This window comes from Sturnus vulgaris, chromosome 1 (assembly GCF_052056855.1).
Source record: "Sturnus vulgaris isolate bStuVul1 chromosome 1, bStuVul1.hap1, whole genome shotgun sequence".
Lineage (NCBI taxonomy): Eukaryota > Metazoa > Chordata > Aves > Passeriformes > Sturnidae > Sturnus > Sturnus vulgaris.
In genome coordinates, this window is record NC_142243.1 from 44182004 (window position 1) to 44207107 (window position 25104).

The 25104-nt window shown below is 38.5% G+C and overlaps 1 protein-coding gene across 2 annotated transcripts in view; it reads right to left on the reverse strand.

Moving 5' to 3' along the window:
* Nucleotides 1-25104, reverse strand: part of CPNE4 (copine 4) — a 223454-nt gene that overhangs the window by 88732 nt on the left and 109618 nt on the right. For both annotated transcript variants that reach the window (XM_088165064.1, XM_014878363.2), the window contains 3 exons: nt 19477-19656; nt 7159-7230; nt 3593-3667 (listed from right to left, as the gene is read on the reverse strand). In XM_088165064.1, the coding sequence (XP_088021190.1) occupies nt 3593-3667; nt 7159-7230; nt 19477-19656 (327 nt within the window). The remainder of the gene's footprint in view (nt 1-3592; nt 3668-7158; nt 7231-19476; nt 19657-25104) is intronic.

A 25104-nucleotide genomic window follows, 5' to 3' on the forward strand; every position in this document is an offset into this window, starting at 1 on the left:
CAAAAGAATTCAGAAAGGAAGCCAAGATTTCATTTAAGCCTCAAAATATAGTATCATTCCTAGCTGAGTATCATAAAGGTACAACAGCACATCAGCACAAAGGAAATTTTTTTAATGCCTGGTTTTAACTACCAAGATAATACCACATAAAAGGAAAGATTTTAATGCTGGATGGTGGTTTATATTACTCCCCTTCCAATGCAAAAACAAAACATAATTACTTTCAGAATTGAGGTACAAACAAAAAAATCCTTCTCTATTGGAAGTGCTTTGTAATAAGTAGAAATGATAAGCTGAAGAAACATTTGCTTTCACAATTAATATTTTTGGTTGTTATGCTGAATCTAATAGCTTTGCATTATCCCCCGAGAATATCCTCTGAAAGAAGAATAGCTGCAATATACTGTGCTATTTTAATAATATTTAAATGATTAATGTAATATATTTGCTAGTAGTATAATGCACATCATTCCTTCAGTAAGTGCAGCAGTTACACAGTAATAATACAGGTACACGGCCTAAACTTAAAAAATTTAGATATATCTATTTCTAACCACCTACTTTGACATATTTTAGTAGATTAATTTTCAGAGCACAACAATTTTTAAAATTCAGGACTGGAGATCAAGTCAAAGGTCCCTTAAAAAAGGGCTGATATGGCCAAAACCTTAAAAATTTGAATACTATTCCACAGCTAAACAGGGCATTTGATGAGGGTTTTCTTGGTAGTAGTTTAATAACCAGGAAACTATATAAAAAAGCAATATTAGCTTGTATTTTTCAGATATTTACTGGACAATCTTTCCCAAACAATGGTAACTGCTTCTCTCAGAACAGGAGAAGCAGCTTGCCTGCCTCAGTGCTCATAATTTATTATAGCTATCATAAAAAACGTAGCTGCTTGTTATGGTAATTGTGACACAGCTATTAATGCAATAAAATCCTTCCAAAAGTTATTGTTCCACAGTGAAGTGTTCTCAGTGGATCTCTTGAAACAAAGATGTGCCATTTGAGCTGACAGGGCTTCAATAAAACATGAAAAAGCAGTTATACCTTCCAAATAAGCACTGTAATAAAAAAATATAACCATTATTTCTGCTAGTCAGTTAACTAAAGGAAACTCACATATCCGTCATTTTCCTATAATTTTTCACTGAATGTTTCAGCCACTCCAGTAGGAAAAAAATAATAGGCTTTGCTTTGTAGCTTCTCTAAAATTGTTGCAATTTTATCTCAGGAGAGTAAAAAGCATGCAACAAATGTATTCTGCCGGTTAAATCTCATCAACAAATTTTGTTTAATTTTCCAAAAATGTGCTCACATATTTTTCCTTAGTGTAGGAGATACATACACTTAAGGACTCCAATCTGGATCTGCTTTCAAGGATCTCCTTTAAGAGATGAAGGAAGAATACTCCTGGACATTCAAAAGAGTAATGGATGGAAAGAATTTATTTTTCTTTTTATTCTGAGATCATCTACACAACATTCCTCCATCCTTTCCTTTATCCACAGGTGGTGAGGCATTAGGATTCTACTTGTCTTCTGCAACTCCCACAGCTACCAGAGCAGGAACCCCAGGGCTTACAAAGGCGACTGCATAGCAGAGCATGACTGACTGCTTCCAGAGGCTTCCTCTGTTTTTCAGGAGACTCCAAGGCCAGTTTCAACCCTCAGTTTGATTCTCTGATGTTACATCTCTACTCAGGTGTTCACTTCTCTGAGTGGGGAGAAGCATGCAAAACCATGCTGAGGATTTTACAAAATGGGTTCTTTTTAATTCTTTTTTTTTTTTTTTTCCTTTTTATGGCATGAGAGCACTCATTCTCTTTCACCAATGGCTGAACTATGCAATTTAAGTAATTTCAAGACTTAATAAAAATAATTACTAATAACGTCTTGCATCTAATGATGTCCAAGTTCATTATAAGCCATACATTTTTCTTATAGAGGAAGTAAATCAAGCTTCAGCCAGGTATTGAGCTACCTTTAGCTGGAGAAAATTTAAAGGCTTCTTTCAATGCAATAGATTTCCAGAGATTTTCATCAGTTGAAGACAGGAGTTTTGATTCAGATAGGACATGATGAGTCACTGCTTGACTTGCACACTGCATCATCCAAGAATTCTTTATTAGATGAAGCCCACCTTGACTGGACATGTTAAAATGGCAAGAATGACAATACTATTGCAATATTTCAGACTGATCCTTCTCACCTTATTCCCATAAAGTGCTTCAATCACTCTCTAAAACTGTTGCCCAGACAACACTGACCTGGTTCAGAATTGCACTCTGGCAATATCCTTTTAATTTTTACCAACAAGAGCTAGAAACAATCCTAGCAATTAAAGCAGATTGCATTTTGCATTTGTTGGAACAGCAATAACAAAGTGGAGTGTTATTATGTTGTTTATGTCCTTTCCTTTTTCCTAGATGTGACAGCATGTGGAACAGGAAGAAACTTGTGTACAAGTTTGGAAATTACCTCTAAAGATATCTGTCTAAAGAAAGGTTGTTAAATTCACATTTTGACACCTAAATAGATTATGCAATTCAAAACTACTCAGACTCCAGCAACTCTGGAAGAGGAAAGTAATTTATCTTTCAGATGAGAGGCAAATTCAGGTCCTGATCATTTATGATTGTTAATGATCCTGAGCACAGTAAAATTTTATAAATTTTATAAAGTTTATTTTAAAGTTACATGCCAGTACTATTTATCTTTCTGTGTACTTTCTACTTGCCTGAGATTTTCCGGTAGTTTCAACCGAAAATATTTTTCTTAAGTTACAACCCAATTTTGAAAACCTGATGTATATGTATCCAAAGGAAGTCTCACTGATTAGATTTTAAGCTGCTCTCACATCAGATGTTTACAAGCTCACACTTGGGGCATCACAATCGTAAACCTTTGTGTAGTTCTGCCATATGCTTCTAATTAGAAGCACCTTCATATATAAGAAGGGACCATATATCTCAAAGTATTCTATGCCTGCTATTACACTGAAATAACAGAGAGTGGTACAAGCAGTCATCAGGTTTCCTTGGGCTGTGAGTTGAGATGCTTATTACATGTAAATTGCTAAACAATAACACATATTTTCAGAAAGAGATATTCCTTATAATGTTGAATAGTTTGAGTCAGTGGAAAGTTTTCTTCCTAAAGAGGGAAAAAGTTTTTAATAAATATGCCTTTTTCTTGCATTTGAGCTGCATTTTGTTGAACAAAATGTATATCATGACTGAGCTGTTATGAAGTTTTCTACCTGTACTTTAGGAAACTTCAATGATAACATCATTGACTACTCACAGAAAGTTCACTTCTCTAAACACTTCTGATCTGTGGCATTTTACATAATTAAATTGTCTTGGTTGTAGTGTAATTAACTTGTCTTGATTTTAATTAGATTCTGTTGAGGTGGTTTTTTCTAATTACTTTGCAACTCGAGGAAACCCTCATTGTGAACATTTATCTGAAAACCCTGATGTATTTAATAACACAAGGTAAAAAAATATCTGTCATGGAAAATCTCATCAAGGTATATTTGCAGGCATTCTTATATCTTTCAAAAAGGTTAATATCGAGCAGCTCACCTTGTCATCCAATTTCCGTGCACTGAATGAAAGTTCAACGTAGTCATCGTTGCCAGACAATTCCTCAGCGATCACCTAAATGGAAAGCTACATTTGAATTGTGCATGGTGCAATGGAAGGGGAGAACGATGCCATTTTTCAGCCTGTGGAGACTGCAGACCCCATTTAGGAGTGTGGAACAAGTTAATGTGTTTGTCTTTGCTGTCAGGAAGGACATCACCTTGGTCAGCCCACAAACCTGAATCACTTTGTGTCACGTAACTGTGTCTTGTCAATCACCTGTCAATGGACAGACATCCACTTCCACCAGGGAACCCTTTCCTCTGACCAAGTACTCCTCGTCAGAGAGGAAAACAGAGAATTCCACAATCTCACAGCATCCAAGGGGACAAAAATGCTCTACAAGAGTTGTATTACTTGGGTCTAAACCCCCAATTATTTTTATGCCATTTCAGCATCATTTGGCAAGATAAATGAAAAAAGGAATGAAGTCACCCGGCATTAGTTGCCACGAAAGGCACATTTACAGCAGGAGAGCTCTCCTCTCTTTCTGCAATAGCCACATTGGCAAATCAATTTACTGTAGATGGAGTCAGAAACTAGTAATCCTAAAATAATATAGCGTGATTCTTTCAGATGGTGTAAGCTATATCAACAATGATGTCAGTCATTGTGCTGTGCAATGTTATTAAAAAAACCAACAGAACCAACTAAACCAGTTTCCTAAGTAAGCCATTAAAATGCCTCAGGAGAGAGAAGACATTAACCAAACCTGGGATAATTCACTGAAAAATATGCTTTGAAACAAACCACATTATATTCTATTTGACAGCTTTAAAATATTTTTCCCTATTGTAAATGTTCTCCCCAGGGATTAAATCTCCCAAAAGAACTTATTTCCTTGGTGCTTCATGTTCATGACCACACACATGGCAGCCATGCCAGCTTCCCAGGTAGGCTCTGACTGTCTCCACCACTTGAAGTCCTTGAGGAGCTGCTGGGAAAACCCAAAAATTTGCCAAACTGCCTTGGCAGCAGCTACTGACTGCACCCCAAAATATCAACCCATCAGAGGTGCATATAGCACCTATTTCAGAATGAACCTATTTCAGAAAGGGCAGCAGCTGCCAGAGACACAAAGGAAGGAGAGATAGGAGTCCTGCAATGCCACCCTAAAGAAGATCCAGGAGGAGGCATGGAGATGGCCAGGCTGTGGAGAAACAGCTGGAGATTCACTCTCAGAAGGAGGTGCTTCATGCTGGAGGAGGCACCTCTGGGCTCACCCTCAGGTAAGGCCCATGCTGGAGTAGAGATGCCCCTGAAGGATGTGTGTAAGTCCAGAGCAGAACTAAGAAAATGAGAGAAAAAAACCTCAAAGAACAGGAAAAAAAAAATTCACTATTTTCTGATCCTGACCTGTGTGTCCTGCAGCACCTCATCAAAGGGACTGAGCACAACATGAAGTGAAGGCAAAGGGAGTGAAGACTATGGAGGAGGCAGGAGAGGTGTCAGAAGTGGACTACAGGTGAGGGACAGGAAAAGTATTTTTCCTAGGAGGTGGTTTGTTTTTGGGGGTTTTTTTGGGGTTTTTTTTTGTCCTATTTGTTTCTCAGTAGTTAAAAGTTTACTTTGATTGGCAATTCATTAAATTAATGAATTTAAAATTTTCCTTGAGTTGAGACTATTCTGTGTGACACCTCCTAGCAGTAAGCTGTGGTGTTTCTCCAAGCAAAATACTCACATGCAACCACACAGAGGCACAGATGCTTAACTGGGCATTAAAGTGCCATCAGACAGGCACATACGTGGTGTGTCACATCTTCCAGGCAAGCATCAGACCATGCAGTCTGACACATTTCTCTTCCATGTAGTCTGATGGTTTAAGAGATCTGGGTACGCTGTGTAGGACCAACAGTGCTTGGGGGTTTGCACACCCAATTTCACTAGTATTTTTAACTGAAAAGAATGAACCTGCTCTTATAAAGGTTTACAGACTTTCAGCTGGAGAAGCTGAACAACGTTCTGTTTGCTTCCCACAGTCATATTTTAAGATTGTGTGGATGAGACTTTACACAGTCAAAAAGCTAATAAAATTCCAGCAAAACTTGGTAAAATAGGAACTTTCAAAATCCTATGAAAAACTCATAGTTCACTACACTGAATGAGCTAGGAAACTAGTATTTCTAACTCCCATACTTGACAGACACCTGCTATGTCTCCAGGTCCAGAAATAATGATAATTAAACAGTTTTCCATGATTCTGTTGAAACAAAAAACTTGTCACACAATGTTTTTTTGTCTGGGCTGTTTTCTCCCAATTGGGTGAAGTCAGCTTGATCTTTAGAGCTGTTGGACAGAAGCCAAAGCACATAACTAAGGTCCATATTTCATGGTTATCATCCAGTGTGAGGCCAGCAGGGACTATTAACTCATTTTCTTTCATCTTCTGTTTATCACAGTGATTTAATTTCTGCCAGAACACTCCCCTAACAAGCCTAATGATTATAGTTGTACTAGAACAGTTGTGTTTTTACAAGACTAAACTACTTTGTGTTCCTCAAAGAGAAGAAGGGAGGTCCAGAACACTACAGGGATGGGCGAGATGAAGTATGCCCAGATTATCCCAGCAGGCAAACCACATTAAATTATTTAGGGAACAAAACTCTCTTCTGGTCTTATTCAGCCAGATGAGTGGGGAACTCCTTTCCAACCCCAGACCAAAATCAATGTGTTACTGTATGCATTTAAGCAAATCAATTCCCAGCCAAGCACCGAGGAAGACATCTAAGAAATCAAATTCCCAGGGCTCTCAGAAAGTACCTCACAGTCTGCTGTCTTTTCTGTGGGGGAAGGCAGAAAAAAAAAATCCGAACAATCAAACCAGAAGAAAACCATCTGGCAAATCACACATTCAGGAAAAAAAAAATTCTTCTCAATCTCATAAGGCAACAGAGATCTCCAAAGCAGAATATTTTATTATAGCACTCGTCTTAATGCAGAGCTGCAAAAGTCACAAGCATGCCAGGTTCAGTGCAGCCAAGACTGAGCTCCCCAAGCGAGTCAACACAGAGAAAGATAAAACAGAGGTAATACACTGATTTTCAGATTTCAAGATACACATGGGGCTATGACAATCCAGTCCTTAGTTGCATTACAACTCATCTAAAACTAAGCTCATCAAATTTTTTTCCTGAGAAACCGGAAAAAGTCCAAGGGAAAAGAAAGATAAGGCTCCTTTATGTGTCAAAGCCAGTAAAAATTAATTTCTGAAGGTTCTAGTCCTTTGACTAAAACTATTCAAGCAGCAGAAATTACTTGCTGTCATCCAAGTACCTTAAAAGTAGTAGTAGTAAGTATTGTGGCTTTTTACAAATCATACATGATTTGTTCCCATTTCCTTATAACAAGGAAATTTGTCTGAAACAGTGCAAGTCATCAAATAAAAAATTTAAATACATTTCTCAATCAAGGGTTGTTTGGCTTAGCAGGGTGCTTTTAGGGAGAATTAGTCACTTTAGATATTTTTAAATAACAAGAAAACAAAAGGATATTTAAGACTGACTTACTGTTATAGATGACTTTCCTGCTGTGTTGCCATGTTTGAGTAAGGACTTGGAGAGCTTCCTCTGAGAAACAATCTGCACGAAATTAAAAACAAAGGGAAAAAACAATTAGAATCTGTAGTAAATACATGGTTTATTGTGATTTCAGTTTCACGTTGCTTTCTTTTTCTTTTTTCCTTTTGTATCAAGGTACTTTCTCAATCCATGATCAGAGTTAAGGCAGTAAGACCACAACCAACAAGAAAGGTCCCCCAGGAAGCCTGCACAGGATGCAATGGAAGGAGAAAAAAAACAGTTGGGCTCAAGCAGAATGGGGAGAACACAATTCACTGCATTGCACAGAATAGTGAGAAACACACAGATTTTCCTCAAGTATTGTAATGATGGCAACAGAGGACAGAAGTAAGGTTTAACTGGACTTAAAAGACCATAAGAAGGGAGCTGTACACAGCAAATCTATCAGAGATACCTCCAAAACTCAACTCATTAATTTTTACTGGAAACTGAAGTCCATTTACAATGAGAAGGAATTCATTTTATCTCAAAATATCAGCAACTCTAAGCTCAGGGCAGAAGCAAGCAAGCTGCCCCATATTTCAGTTCCAAAATTGTTTCCTTTGCTCACCACATACCAGACTTCCCCCAGAACTCAGCATTATAAATGAACTTGGTCATTAACCAAATTGCAAATACACTTAAAATAAATGGCATCAGAGGGACACTGACAAAAGATGTTATTTGCCATATCAAAAATAACTAGCATTCCCTTACAATTTTAAAACATTTAAAACCAGACCAGCAAAAGTATTAGGAAAGGAAGAAACCTTACAATAATGCAGAACTGCTAAGCTACAGTGATGTTCCAGTGTATTAGTCGCCAGTAAAGTTAATGATATATTAATTAATTTATTTATTAAGTGGAAAACTTCAAAATGCAGACAGATGTAAAGGTAACTCAAAACACTGCTTAGAAATCACAGTATTATTTGTAATCTGACAAAACAGTGGTACAATTGTGCTGTGCAGATACTGAGCAAAAGACTGATTCTGTCCTAAGAAAAACCCTAACCTCTTAAATGTGGCTTTTATACTAGAAGTAGTCCTTTCCACCTTTCAACACCCAACAGTACTTGGACAACTTCATCTGGAGAGTTGATCTACATAGTCCAGAAATAGACATCTTCAGCAAATATGCCAAAATAAAATACTAGTTGTAAAAGAAAGACAGTCACCAAGTGAAAAGGAGGGTTCCAAACCCTTCATGAGAGTCCTGGGCATCATACAAATTTCAGCAATAAATACAAAAGTAGGTAATGGCCACAGATGAAATGCTCTGAATAACTCAAAGTCACAGCGAGGTAGAAAATGTGCTGTGAGACAGGAGTGAATAGGATGCACATTTTAGCCGAACATGGAGAAACATGTTTGTCCTGCCCACCAATTTGCTGAATTGAACAGAAAATCAAAAGTTACCACTCGGATTATCCTCAGCTACACCTGTAATAGAAGCAGCAGACACAAGCAAGTTTTAAACAGGCTGTAAATGTGAGACAGAAGAACAATCATATAAAAGGAAAGCACACCTGGAATCACTGTGACCAGTTTCTTGTTCCTCTTGCATCTATACCTGATAGGAGTATGTCTAATCACTTCTTAAAGAACTTCAAGGGAAACACTCTCCTCTGGAAATTTATTGTATGCATTATCCATATGTAAATATATTTACTAACAGCTAATCTGATTCTCTGCAGTTTAAGTCCATTATTTCTATCTAATGCACCATGAATAGGTAAAACAATCTTTTTACCTTTTCCAGGCAATCTTTATATCTGAAGACTATTACCAGCTCACCACAGCCTTCTTTACTACGTAACCTGAGTTTGTCCTATCTTTCCTTCTTAACCTAAATTTCCTAGACCTCAAACCATTCTCTCTACTCTCTGATGAGCCTTCAAGGACTGGCTCATAAACACTCTTGGAATAATGCTCAAAATTGGGCATAATAGCCCTGGTCCTTCCCAGGAGAAGCAAGAAGAGCTTCTCATTGCATGGCCAATACACTCCAGAATTACATTTGCCTTATTTTAAGAACACCATGATACTGTTAACTAATGTTCATAATAGGACCATTTCAGATTGCCAGCAGCTGGCTATTACTTAAATGAATAATTTAACACTCCTTTTTGGACTGCCTTCCATAATGCTGTTGCCAACATCTCACTCAATTTTCCAAACTAACTTTTGGATTTCAACTCTAGTGTTGGTCAGTGGCAGCAACAGACAGGACTACAAATAAGATGACAGTATTGCTAGGATTTACCAGTTCTTTTTCTTCCCTAGAATCTTGGAAATACTGTTTGCAGTGACCTTTTAAGTCATCCCTACATTTATTTTCTTGCCAGCTAAACAGGTTCAAGTACAAATCATTGCACTCCTGTGAACTGTGAGGTGCAATTAAAAAAATCTTGAGATTCTCAGATAGGAGGTCGTACAGAAATACGACAGATTATTCTTAATAATATAATTAAACTATGGTTCCTGTGCCAGCCAGACAATGAATTATTGCAGCTGAGGAGCAGAGCCCATTTATCTCTATGGCCTCTCCTCCTTCCTCAAGATTCTCAGGCAACTTTGTAAAATACATTAAGCTTTTCCACGAAAAGCTGTGGGTATTGTCTACCATAAGCCTCTTCAGACATCATACATATACACAGCCATGGGATGAGATAGAACTTGGGTGGGAACCTGTCCCAAAATAGTCTCCTTTAGAGACAGCAGGACCTGAGCTACCTGAACTTTTCCAGCTTCCTTTGCTGCTTTCCAAAGGGTCACAGCTTTCACAAGACATTGCACAGCTTGGGAGCTCCTGTGCAGGTGGCAGACAGACAGCCCAAAGTTCCAGAAAGGATAATTTATTCTGACGTTCTCATTAGTAGGCTGCATTAATAACACTCGCTCTCTAAGCCAGAAGCATTGTTCTGACACAGTAAGCACTCTGCATATGTAAATATGTGTATTTGGGTGCAAGCGTTTACCAGTTGTTAATTAAGTGGCCACTAAAACCAATCTTCCATCTGGCAACAATGCGCCAACATTGTTGCCTCAAACTGTAATTGTAATTGCTGTAACTGTAAAGGAGTCTGATTTCCATAGCAGTAAATTGACTTTTTTTCGTGCACTGTACAAAATAGGTCTCACTGGTTTAAAGAACCACTTCTATGGAACGCACCATCAATTACGTATCAGATTTTTATTAACGTCTCAATGCAAATCTTCTTCTGAACATTATTTTACAAAGCATTTGCTGGCCTGATTTTCAGATAGCAAGTCCTGAACAATGATAACTTGAGGGACTAGCAAGCATTAGTCTTAGTTCAGAGTTATAGAGACAGCTGAGCTGGCAAAATATCTTAGAAGAAGGTAATTCACTATAGGTCTTTCATTTGTCGGTAGTCTTCGGCTTGACTCTGACTTCAAAACCCTTCAATTTAAAACTTCTGCTTCAGAGAAAAAAAAGGGTTTGTCCAAAACTGATGTGAAGAAGTGCAGAAAGTAAATGTCTCTCTTCTTTCCAGAACACAAATAGTAGAACCCAGTTCAGCCCTAGAACACCTCATTACATTTCAGAACATGTATTTTCAAACATTTTCTTAGAAACATGACCTACCAGTCAGCAAATAGCAAATGGATGTAGAAGACAGTCCTTGTTCATACTGGAATAGAGTTAATTTTCTACTTAGCAGCTGGTACAGTGCTGTGTTTCAGATTTCGTATGAGAATAATGTTGGTAACACACTGATGTTGTGGTGGTTGCTAGGTAGTGTTTACTTCATATTAAGGACTTTTCAGTTTCCCATGCTCTGCCAGAGAAGAGGTGCACAAAAAGCCAGGAGGGAAGATAGACAAGATGGCTTACCTGAACTAGCCAAAAAGATATTTCATAGCATAGACTACCATGTTCAGTATATAAACCGGGGAGAGTTGACTAAGAGCTGCTGATTGCTGGTAAGGGATGGGCGGGGTATCAGTCAGCAGTGACTGTACTATGAATTACTTCTTTCTCTTGGGTTTTATTTTTTTCTTTCTCTCTCCTTTTCAATACATCTGTTGTTATAATAATAATAAAATTCATTTTGTTTTAATTATTAAACTTTTTTTAATCTCAAGCCATGAAGTTCACCTTTTCTTTCCAATTCTCCTCCCCACTGTGGCATGCACAGGGCAAAAGGGGTGTAAGGCAAGCAGCTGCACGGTGCTTTAGTTGCCATTGTTTTAAGCAACAATCCTTAGTGCTCAGTGCGGAGGGCTCGTACAAGGACCAGACCTCAGAGACATGAAAGGTGAGACTAAGAGAAGTGAAGTCAGGTTCATTTTCGACTACATACAAACTACTACCCAGTTCTGGCCTAAGAGCACAACATGTCCAATAAAAATGTCAAAAAGTAATATGTTTGCACAAGGCAGAAATAAGAATGTAAGAGCCACTGCTCTGTTTCTGAGAGGGGGGATATGTACATGAAGTTATTCCTATTTGTCAGATATACAGTCATCTCAAAAGAACATCATCTCAGTTAGATTTCTGGTCTGCAGTGATAAGGGATGTTAGCCCTGTGGTAGGATGGGAATGAGAAATTCCCTTGAAGATCATCTTCATTTTCCTTATTACATATAAGCCCTTATAGGTTAAGGACAGATGCTCAATGTTGTTCAAAGAAATCTGGACTTACATCTCCATTTGATCCTATTTCCAAATTAAAATAGCTAAAAGAGGGTTTGCACTTTTTTTCCCTGTTTTTTTTAAAGTATGAACAGATGCAAGACTCTAGATAAAAGCACCAAGGTGCTGACACCAGCTGTGTACCGAGCATTGCTCAGCAGTCACTCAGAGACAAGGACTCTGACAAAGATTTCCCATCTCCTGTGCCTGAGTCGTGACTAATCAGCACTGTATAAGATGAGTTGTGAAATATAATGACTTATTTTACCTGGTTTGTTTGAGAAACTTTTAAAATGTCCTTCTCTAGGTGGTCCTTTCTTAACCGAATACAGGGATAACTTTCAATAATATCATGCAGAAATCCCAATGCTCATAAATCAAGCCAAGAACAAGTTTTCAATTTGGCTTTCGACCAAGTTGGCTTTTCGACCAAGTTATTTCAACAGCATTAATTTAGCTTTGCAAGGTGCCAACCTGTGCCAGGGGTAAAGTGTCTCAAATTCTTTATTTGGACGGTCCTCCTCTGCACACTGGACTTCCTTACAGGAACCCCAAATTTAGTTATTTACACAGACAGATGAAGCACACATTTTCCTCAATCACAACAGTACACAACTTGAAGAAGTCTGTGTATCTCTTCCTTGACAGCAGGGAAAGCCAGAGAAATAACTTTTATTTCCTAGTACCTCTGTGTCAATTTTTCTCCCAGATGTGCTATTCCTGCTATATGGGCTTTCATAGTAGCTCAACTTTCTTCGAGCCAACCTAACTCTTTTCAGGACTGCAAAGAGCACCTAGTCACAGTTTAGTAGCATTTTTCCCTTTATCCAAATGCCTTTTTCACAGACTGAATCTTCATGATCAAATATATTTAAGTATGGAGCCCTTGGTGGTAAATACACTTCAAGCCTGGAGAAGCAATTTCCCACCAAACAGCAGTGGTACATAGAGAAACAGAGTGGTTTTCTAACTGCATCCACAGAACCATGTTGATATATCAAGGAAAGAAAAGCAGCAATCATACTCTTTCAAAAAAACAGGTCTCAAATCTTGCATCAACCCTTATGTTGTGGTTTTGCCCCAGCCAGCAGCTAAGCCCCACACAGTTACTGCTTTACTCCACCCCAGTGAGATACAAGAGAAAATCAGAGGAGTAAAAGTGATAAAAACTTATGAGTTGAGACAATAAGAGTTTAATAGGCAAAGCAACTGCTATCTTGTCATGTTTGGGTGGGGATTTTAACATATACAATCAAAATTACTTGCCTCTAGTGACAAAATTCTTTTAATCTTCAATGAACAGCAAGAGAAGGATTCTGTGGTACGTAAAATGTGAGACATAACCATATCAAAAGATTTTGCCAGTTATGGTACATGCTCTCTTAAGCTCTTTCCTTCTAGTATAAAAGCAAAACCTTTAAAGCACCTTTTTCACTGCTACAAAGTCCCCCAAAAGAAGGCAAGCAATACTTTCGTGACATTGCCGTAAGTGGAATGATGCAACCAGAGTGACTAGACAAATGATTGGAGATTTAGCATTTGTAAAACACATTCTGAAGCTTGTAAATTAAAATATTAGTGCACTCTGACTATAATCCATTCAAGTCAGATACTGCAAGCCTCTAAACACCCACATATATAATGTCAGACCTTAATGACATTTCACCTGTGCAGAATGAAAGACCAATTTTAAGCACAGGCAGCAGAAGTAGCTCTGCCTCACAGTGTAAAAGCTCTCTCCTTCTGCATGCATTCCTCCTCAGCCTGCTTTGTGACAAAGCAAGGTTTATGCAACTCTGATGTGCTTGTGTTTATCTTGTTATCTATCCTCCAGCTGTTTTTGAACCCATCAAATAGTTTTCATGAATGGTGGCACATAGTTGCAGATGCACCAAGCAGCTACATTTCAGCACTTCAACACAAAGAGAGACCAGATGTTATGTAAATTTCAGTGACTGTACTCCACTCTCATGGAAAAAAAAGGTTTGGGGAATGGGTCACAAATGCCGAGAAATCCCTTCAAGTGATCAAGTTCAGATGTATAGGTCCACAGTGAAGAAAGTTTCATTTTGTCTAACTGGTCACAGAATTCTTGTTCCTTCATAGAGCCAGTTTTAGTGCTATAATCATATGTACATATGATTCTTTCTGTACCATACTCATCACTCTACAAGATTTCTTTTGTTTGCTATAGTATTGTTCAGATCAGAGTCTATTTACAGCTGAATTATGTTTCTCCCTGTCTTTGTTAAAGACCTGTACCTGAAAATAGTCAATCAAAACAAAACACTGAGTAAAAAGATATGCCTATCACAAGAGCCATAATGTTATTACAGGAAATATCAATAGCTTAAAAGGTCTTTGAATTTAATTAGTGTGTAGAATAGCAGCCCTTTTAGAATTAGCCATAATAATATCTCATTATATTAGCAAACTAAACTTAAATTACTTTTCTAAAGACTGCTACAGTAATTCACACAAAAAGATAAAGCAGGTGAAAACAAAGCAGTACAAACTATACAAGAAATTCTATTAATTATGGCAAGATTCATCTAGAAAATCTTACAGCTTCAGAGATCATGCTGCAATGGCAAACCAAGAGTTTCCTGGAGATAGCAGAGGTTCTGAAAGGGTTAGGCAAAGTTAGGGACAGGGCTGTGCTCATTATTTGCTTCTGCTCTGAGTCAGCGCTGGTAGAAAATGACATTCACATCTAATAAAGTACATTATCCATCCCACTAATGAATTGAGCAACTTCATTTTGAGGAGATCAAAGGCCAAGTATTTAAAGGTACCTAGATACCTAAGGAGGCACACAGACATCTAATGAGATTTAAGAATTCAAACACCTTAAAAAAAAGCTGGTCCTATGTCTTCTGCACCACAGAAGCCGTCAACAGTCTATTAAACAAATATTCTCAGGCAAACTGTTTCAGTTTAATTAATTCAGGTGCAATCATGACTCTTTTAGCCTTTCTTTAATTCAAGAGCAAGGGGATTTGCAATGGCTGAAATTGAACTAATAATCAGACAGCTTTTTGAAGTGCATAATCTGCTAATGGCATATATTATGAAAAACACACGAGAAACAATTATACTCATTACTGAGAAGGAAGACTTTCAATCCAATTTGTACACAAATGTACAAATGGGTAATATTAAATCTCAAAATAATACTTGAATATGTTCTTGACAGGAAAAGATTTACATTTCTGCAGTTTTCTTCTGCTACTAGTTGAGCAAATAAGGGAGTAACAATATTTTAACTGTTCTATAAATTGAAAGAAACTAAACAAGGGATGGAATCCCGAATTTGAAAATAGCACAATGCCAAATCACTGCTCTATCCCAACACTCCCACTCCAAACAATGAGAGCTGTTTTTACAGAAACTTTACAGCAGCAGCTCAAGGCTTATATTACTGCCTTCCTCCCTAAGCAAGACCAGCTAAAACGAAGCCATCTCTGCTCTAGTTATTTTTCCTTTGCAAATTCACGCTTTCTTTTGCCACTTGAAGGCTACTAAAAGTATTTGCAAATGTTTCCACATGATATAGGAGTGAGGGTACATTATATGCCTCTGCTTATGCACAGGAAGCCACCACTACTGTGTGGATGCCAAACACCGGGACAAAGACCAGAGAGGCTGTGATAATTCCATCCTCGGAAACATTCATGACTGGACTGGACCAGCCCCTGAGCAACTGCTCTAATCTGTTTTGAGCAGCAGATTGAACTGGAGGCCCCAGGGATCCCTCCTCACTTAAATTATTTTATGATATGAACAGGAAGAGCACACATTCCCAAATGTCTATGCCACTTCCTGCAGTGGTACTTCAAGTAAACCCCATTAAGGGTTTGCTCCAGAAACACCACCCAGAGCAATGCATCCGGTTTTGGCTCTCCAGAGGAGGGCCATGAAGAGGGGGTCAGAGGAGTCTCCTTATGGAGACAGGCTGAGAGAATTGGGGCTGTTCAGACTGGAGAAAAGAAGGTTCTGCAGAGAGTTTACAGCAGCTTCCCATACCTAAAGGGGGCTACAAGACAGCTGCAGAGGGACTTTTCACAAGGGCATGGAGTGACAGGACAAGGGCTGATGTCTTTAAATTGAAAGGGTAGATTTAGACTAGATACTAGGAAGGAATTTCACTATGAGGACAGTGAGGCACTAAACAGGTTGCCCAGAGGAGTTATGGATGCCCCATGGCTGGAAGTGTTTAATGTCAGGCTGGATGAGGCTTGGAGCAACCTGGTCTAGTGGAAGGTGTCCCTGCCTATGAAATGGGAGTTGGAATTAGATGGTCTTTAAGGACCCTTCCAACCAAAACCTGCTGGGATTCTATGAATCTAATTTCACAAATATGCTCCCAATTAAGAACAATCTTTGTAAGGTTACAAGGAAAACATGGTACAGTTTCCTTGATTAAATAGCTACCATATGACTGCAAAACTTGTTAAACCCTGGTACTGTTAGATATTAGCTTTATGCCTTTAATTCGAAATTAAATGCAAAATTAAAAAGAATAACGTATTTTTTAAATTAATTAACAAGTTAATTGCTTAGAGCATGGTACATTCTCTTGATGTAAAGTCTCTTGAGAAACTCCATTTTACAAACAACGTGTAATTGCAGACCCTATTTTAAGATTATGCTGCTGAGATAAATTTGCTTGCACTTTCAACTTTCCTATCATCCTGGTTATCATTCTGACTGTAGAGAACATGTTTGTTAATATTCTACACATTACCAGGACATTCAAGAAGCTGGGAAAACTGGAATGTAGAAAGAGCCTTTCTCAGTTGGAGGAATAGACCTTTAGTTCTTAAAAACACACCAAAAAATCCCTCCTAAACACCTCACACTAAGCCTGCTCCTGTCAAACCCTTCAAGAGATAATCTGCTATTGTTTTGTTTGGAAGGGAAATTTTTGAGTGTGATGGACAAAACAAATCACTTTGAGGAAATGTCTCTATTTAGCACGTTGATGTTTACGTAACTACATTAATCAGGTATCTACCCACAACCACTTGTTCTACCATGTTTAAATGCTGCAGCATAAGAAATTCCTGTTGATGAAACTGCCCTTCAAATCCAGGTGTTACTGACTACGTGCCAGGATGCTGCTAGCCACAGTATTTTACCAGTAGAGGCACAGAGTTTACTTGTCCTGGAAAGAGCAGTATAAATAAATCTTGCTGAAAATCCAGTGGAATGTTTCTAGACAGTATATGGCTCAGGATCTTACAGCCCATAAGTCACTGCCCTCATCACTCTCATGGAACACAAATTTATTAGAGCATTTGGAAGGAGATTACTGAAACCTTCCAAAGGAACGCATTTGTTCATCATTCGCATCCAGGATCCCAAATTTCTGACAAACTTGTACCTATTGGGTAGGCTACATGTAAGACTGAGACCAGAATAAAGATAAAATTCATTCTTCTCTGCAAACTTACTGTATAACCATGCTATTGTCTTTCCCAGCATTTATTATTCGTACTAATTTTACTTTTGATAGAAGCACTACAGGATTTGGGTAAACATGGAGTTTTACCACACTTCTAAGTGGTGATCTACAAAGAGGTACAGGTAGCAGTGAATCTCTTAGACATCAGCTATTACCTAGAAGAGAGCAATAGAAGTTGGCACTTTTATGGGGTGGGAAGAGCATCAGTCTTTCAGACTATGCCTAAAAATCTGCAGCCTTCCTGGATGTCTCAGTAAGACCTACTCGCACTTGGAAAGTGAGTTGGGAGGCAGACACACACTCTCACACAAAATTCTGTTTCATTCAGGCATTAAAGTGATGTAGACAACAAATTCATGTCAAAACTGTTTCAAGAAAAGCCATGGGTCTATTATCATCATTAAAAGAATGCTGTAATTACACCACACAGCTAAGCAAGAGTGTAAGCTCCATATGTACAGCCTGTGCTGTGGGATTTTCAACTTTGAAGTCTTCACAAAGGCTTGACTTGGATGACAATTCCAGTGCTACTATTCTGGAGTTTCCTAAATCAGTTTTCTATTCTATAAAGGTAAAAAAACTAGAAAAGGGAGGGAAGGAACACCACCAAAAAAAGTCTAAATATCAGATCAGAGTCCTCCAGGCTACATTACTGTGAAGTGAATTGAGATTGTTACTTTTTTCTTGGTTACCATTAAAATTACACTGCAAACAACCCAGCTGTGTGCTATTTATAGAGATCAAATCATTATAAAGACATTTATGCTACAGGCAGCAGCAGTGACATTTTTACCCCCTTCTTTTTCAAGCCAATTAAGCAAGAAGAACATTATAATAACATTTTTCCCTTGTTTCCCATTCTTCTTGGTGTTATAGGATAGCTTATTTTCATTGATTAAGACTACAAGAATTCTGTCAAAACGAACAGACTTTATAGTGAACTGTAAATATCCTAAATACCAACATCTTAAATTTGAGCTTCCAATTTAGTAAATGCATATATTTCATATTATTTATCTTGCTGAGAGGACATGTCCTCATCCAGCATGCTTTGCCTAACAGCTGTGGGAAGAAAATCAAAGTGATTCCTGTGTGGTGGGGCTGAGGGAGGAGCAAGAAAAGGTGAGAAAACAGGTAATCAAAGCTTTGCAGCATCTTCCATGACACACTATCCTGTTCATAATATAAATTTATGTGGAAGCACTGCAAAGGCTAATCTAAACAAAAGCACTTCCTGCTCTTGGCACACAAGTTACCGTAGCATGGAGAACAAATTTACACTCAGCTTAGTGAAATTTGGGATTTCCATTATGGACAGAGCAGAAATCTGTGCTATGAAATCCTGCATGACAAAAACGATGACAATCTGAAATAAGCAGTGATGGCTAGGACACTGCAGTGCACCACCAGTCAGCATGGGAATTCACCACAGAGCTGACTATGATGACATCTAGATATTGATCTTGTGGGTAGGATTCATCACCCTTAAATTTAGTAATCAAAAAGTTAAGTATCTTCCCTAAGCCAGCTGTCTTGACTGTCTTGACAACTGATGAGTAAAGGCAGGTATCTCCTGAAGACAACTTATCCTAATCTATGATAGGTGTCTCAGGCAGAATTAATCAATAGTTGGAACTGTCTGTTTCTCTCCACTGAACTAAAGATGGAAATCAGAAGAGTAACTTAGTCTAGATGCCTAACTTTTGGATGACTGAGAGTCAGGGAGATGAATCCGACCCTATATCTTTATTTGCCACATCACCAGACACTGCCCTATGTCAATAAAGTATATTTTTAGGTGTTTCTTAGACGTGGAACTTGCTTTAAATCCCATGCAATGTTAGGAACAATAACGTTCTTCAAAATCAGTCTATTTTCCAATGCTGTTCTAATGAGCATGGGCTTCCAGTGTCCAAGGCAAATCACTGATCTTCCATTTCCTATAATCCCTGGCTGACTTGAAGCTGTGCTACAGCAGTAAAACAAACCAGCAGAAGTTCTCAATTACCCCATTCAAAGCACAGGTTAGGAACGTTGTTGCAAATGACAAATCACCCATCAGTCACTGGACAAAGAACTTATTTCATATATACACAAAGAATGAGCGACAAGGGGGGATAATGGCACCGACACTTACTTGTCCGAGAGTGCACTCCATGCCACCGAGGAAATCTGCCTCCTTCAGCCCATTGTGATTGCTGCTGATGTCATGGACTTCAAACCGCAATCGCTGCACCTCCTCAAAATAGAAGTCCACCGTGAACAGCTTGGAGAAGACAGGATTTATACAGGTTCGGATCACTTCCGTCCTGTCAACCTGCCAAATCAAAAAGAGTTCACATGAGTGGCTTCTCTTTCTACCAGTGATGGACAGCCAGGAGCTCCTCAAACGCATTTTGCCCATTTATCAGGACTGACAGCTGGGACTGTGGCCACAGACAGTCCTGTCTGTACTGTCAGCAGCAGCTGCCCTTTCTGTGCTGGGCTGACCACAAGCACAAGATAAGACCACCTTCCCTTGCCTCTCCCTTCCAGCAAGTTTTTAAGCAGAATAACTGGGAAATAAACTATAGAATAACCACAGAATTTACATCTCCAGCAGTACCTATCCATCACTACAAAAGAGCAGCAGAATGATACGGTTTCATCAAACTTAATGGAAAAGAGTAACACTGCCAGTAATTACTCATTTCAGACAATTTCCATGATTCCAGGGTGGACAACTGGATCCACAGCAACAGCTTTTCTTAAAAATATATACATTTTTCCATCCTGCTAAGTTGCATCTCAAGAATCTGATGAGTTATACACAGTTTATTCCTACCTCTGATCTTAAAACTTCTAAAGAAACATCATTAAATCTATATTGCTATTTCTTAAAAAAAAAAAGTGCTCGTAGATTACTTTCTAGATCTCTTAAGATGTAGTACTTGGGTTTCCTATTTTTGAAATAGACCTTTGTTATTTTTCATTATGATGCATCATTGGTGACAATATAAGCAATGAAGCAATTTCCTTTTTTCCACTCTCTTTGCCCTGGCACAGAAAAAAAACTTAATAATTCTGTAAGATTAAAGGAACTGATCCTGAAATGAAGTAGGACTTGGGCACATCAGTCAGTAGATAGGAGGTGGCTGGTATGCCATGGAACAGACAAATTAAATTGCTCAGAGGAAGAGTGATGAGATCCTTTCTCTGATTCCTGATCAGGAACATCTGTTGTGTAAAAAAATGACAGCCGCTTGCTTCACTTTTCAGAGATTATAATGCATTAGCCTTTCTAGTAGTTATCATCAAGGACACAAAGAGTCAAGCAAATCAAAAGCAGGGTAAAAAATTAACAGTTACTGGTAGAACAGGTTTATTTTAGTGCTCATCAAAGATGTCAGATTGACAGCTCTGACAGCCAAAATCCTTTAGCTAATCATCAAACAGATGCTACCACTCATGAAATAGACACAAACCTGTGTTACCATTGCTGTCTTCTCACACAGCTGTGTTAATGTGCTCTGACTGTGCCAGGATGAGACCATCACAAAGAGGAAAGCAACCTTACATACATATTCATTCTTAATAAATTTGCATAGACTAGCTGAAAATGATGGGCTTGATATCTGTCAGGCAAAGTATAATAAGAATAATATAAGGTGAGAAAGGATACCAGCTACCTTCATTCAGATGCTGGTCGATCTCAAAATATTTTTGTTATCTCCACTAGTAATCAGTATGACTTCAAATTACCATTACTGCTACAACAAGAAGTATTTCTTATGTCAGATAATGATAATTAATCAGTTAACTGAGACATTTCTGAGACCTCTTCTAAGTGACAAGTGATCTGATTCACTTCAGAACAATGGTCATCTCATGAACTAGTGCTTCAGCAGACCCAATACTCAAAACATTTAAACGAATGATTTTAAATCTTTTTTCATAGCCACAGCAATCTCCTAAACTCATTCCTCACGTATAAACTGTTAATTCAAGGGTATCATTTTGATTGCTTTATTGGTACAGCAGATCTTAGGCAGTAACTGAAGTTTCTGTTACTGTTTCGCCTCATCTCTCTCTTCCTTTCTGCTGGAAAGGGCTCTCCACTGTGAAGTACATCAGGATTTACACTTGCACTCAACCAGGTTAAACATGTGGCTGCTCAAGGGAGTAAAGTGCCTGAAAATGGAGGCATAGGTCTGCACATAGGGACATTAAGAACTTCAGTTTCATGCTGAGATAAGACATTGTTTGCTTTTTCCAGCCTGTGATTGACTGACATCCTTCCCTTGACAGACACTGTACTGAAATACAGCCATTTCTCTGAATTTCCCCACTCTTCCCACATTATTGAGATGATACATCAAGCCAGCATGTCAGAACATGGGATTACGTGAGAAAAATCTGTATTGAAAAAAGCAGTGCCAATAGCTCCACAAGCAATACAAAATTCTTTGTGCCTCTCTCAGCCATCAGCTATAGCAGTAACCTCTATTAGTCTACCTTGCCTCCAGCCTGCTTTGTCAGCATATTTCACAGTTACTTTACTCCTTGGCTAGATAGTCAGGAAGCGTCCTCAGCATGGGAAGCCTGGCTTCATTCCCTGGCTTTGACCACTGTGCAGCAGGGCTGAGAGCTGATAACCAGCTCGAGTGACTTGTGATGAAGAAGCAGTGGCAAACAGAACAGCTCAAAAAATTCCCCAACTCTCATGGAACACCCTGGTTAGGAGATGCTATATAAACACAAGGTATAATGTCTACTTGACTCCTGACACTTTATAAACTTGTTCTCTCTTGAGTATTATTGCTCTCTTATTCAATCATAAAGCCTTAACACTCTCTAGAAATGCTGATGAGTGTGAAACCTTAATGAAAACCGGTGAAAGTAACTATTGCTAAGTGCAGTTTCATGCTGATAACCATCAAAAAGTGCATGATGTACAGAGCTGCAGACACTTACAAAAACAACACAAAACAACAAAGAAAACCTAACTTGGTTTTGGCTACAAGTTATCCTAAAACCTGCAGGACCTGTTTAATTTAAATCAAAATACAGTGTCATCCTCTATGCTGACTCAAAATATAGGTTCACAGCAGTGTGACAAAATGTCAAGCCATATACCCTTAATCCTGCTGTCACCCGAAATCACTTACAGCACTTTCACTTATATGGATGATGAAGGCTCAAATGCTTAAAGAAAGCACACTTTAGCTTTGCCCAGCCTCATTAACTGAGCACTCAGGAAGTTACAATTTCTCAGCATGAATGTTTTCCAAAACATAATGAAGAACACTAAATCTCCATTACTTTTGGGAAGACAGCTTTTAAGTCCAACAACAGTAAACGTACTGTTCAAGCGAGTGGAACTCACACGGAAAACCCTAACCCTGATGACAGGCAGATTTTTCAACAGGACACGGACAGGGGTCATGCCCACAACTTTAGGATTTGCTGATGCCTGACATATGAGCCATCTGTTATTTTGGGACCTTGCTAGAACAAGAATTTTCTCCAATTCACTGCAGCAGAACAAATTTTCAAAAGAAACAACTGACAGCTACATGCACCTTCGGGCTGTGTCAAGAGGTAAAACTGACCTTAAAAGGAGCAGCGTTCATCTGACACCACGATCCGAACATCTGCTTCATGGTGCAGCTTCATCTGCACTTTCCCTTCAAGGACAATTTAAACAGAGAAAAGGACTTGCATCTTCACCTCCTGGGATGGACTCACACTGCTTTCCCTCTTCATCTCTTTAGGTCCTTGTCACTTCACAGAAGGTGGCACCCTGCTGAGTAGCTAGGATTACTTGGCAGGCCCATCTGGATGCAGCCACCCTGTGAGCTTCCCCTTGGGGAACTATGAATGACATACAAACACCAAAGTTGGCATCCACAGTGCGAAGTGCCATCTCAACAGCAGGAATTAAAATATAGGAAAGAAAATGGACCTTCTGAATCCTCGTGTCAAACTTGCAGGGAGTTGGAAGCCGAGTTTGAAAGCTGTTTTTTCTCTGCACTGTTGACATGGATGGACAGTTGTCAGAATTGTTTTCCTGTTTCCCTGTTTGCCCATCACCAATGCTTAAGAACTGCAAAACTGTCTTTGCAGTTAGACAGTGTCAAATTAAAGAAGGCACAAAGAACAGATGACCAAATGCTAAAATTCAGGGTTCTTATGCTGTTTATATCTTTTGTCTGTGAGCTGCTGAAAAGCAATGAGTTTTGCAGAACTGTGATAAATATGATATCTTTGGAAACAGTTCTTTATCCTAGAAAAAAAATCATTGACAAAGAAGTAATTCAATGGTTGAAGTATTGACTAAGGATCTCCACTCCATCTTCCATCATTAGTTGAGAAGAGAAGCCAAGGGAAAAGATCCAGTGTGAGGGGGATTTTTAAATCTTCTTCTATCAAAATTAGATGAAGTCTAAGCTATTGCATATACGGGGATGAACAAGGATTACGTAGAAGCTTAGTGTCACCTGGTATCTAGGGCTTTCAAGTGGTCATTAAAACAACTTTCTCATTATGTCCCTGGGAATCAGGAAAATGGGGAATTGTTTACAGGACCCAAAGCTCTGCACCTCAAGGCCATGCTTGAGTGTTTAGCACAGACCAATGATGTGGAGAACTCCATGTCCCACTCAGATAATTGGTACCTATCTGGTCTCCACTGTATTTCTAGCAAACATGCAACTAGCACAAAAGAAACAAATCTTCACCAGTTGTTTCTTGGCATCTTTGAGGTGAAGAGAAGCCAAGGGCCATGAAAAACTCACCAAAAGGACAATTTTGGAGGGGAAATTTTAATCAGGCTCATGAAATGGTATAGCTGCCTCATGAACTAATGAAGATCTTTGGTCTACAAAATGATGGTCTGAAAATTTATACAGGTGCTGCAGTTCCTTCAGCGTTTGTTGTAAAAACCTAGTTGAAGAGCCATAAAAACATAAATTCCATTAAATAGAGAATGTGTGTGCCACCAGAATGTGTTTTTTTGTGGTTGTTACATTTATAGCTATTTCTTAGTCCAACAAATTGACCCATTGCTCCTTATGCATTTTAGAGGCTAACAAGGGAAAACCAACAGGCTCTATTTTCTGTAGAAGTCATTATAAAATGCTGATTAAATCTAGTACAATCACATTTGTTCAGCTGAGATGACAAAAAAGTACAGAGGTGAAGGGGTAGCATTATTTTTAGGTCATCTGGATCTTAACAAGACTGAAAATTTCCATGATACAGTACCTTACATGAAAATTTGATACCAAGCAGAAAGCAATTTACACTCTGCTTCCTGGTCTCCGAGAAAGTTATTAATATATTTTTTATTATTCACAGCACTTTCAAAGAATCACATTTCTATTCCACAAATGATAAGTTATTGCAAAGGTCACCATAATTTATAGCCCTTGTCTTCAGTTTAATTGATGATTGAAAGCAGTGGGAAGAAATTAGTAGATCTTTAATTCTTTTCAGGTTGTAGAGCTCAGGGCTGAGCAAAATCTTCTCAATGTCAGCAGAAACCTTTTGCCACAGGCTGGCTTGAAGAGATGTATTTAATGTGAATGATCTTAAAATTATTTGCAATTAGTTTCTTTTATTTGTATATCTATATAAGTATTAGGTAGCTTGTAAACCTCTAAGTCATAGTCATAAAGACCTGCTTTCCAGCACTGGAAAACTAATATATAGAAACAGCCCAGACAACTGAAATGATAGGAAAACCATCACTTCTTAGTTGAAAAGTTCTTCATTAAGAAAGCCC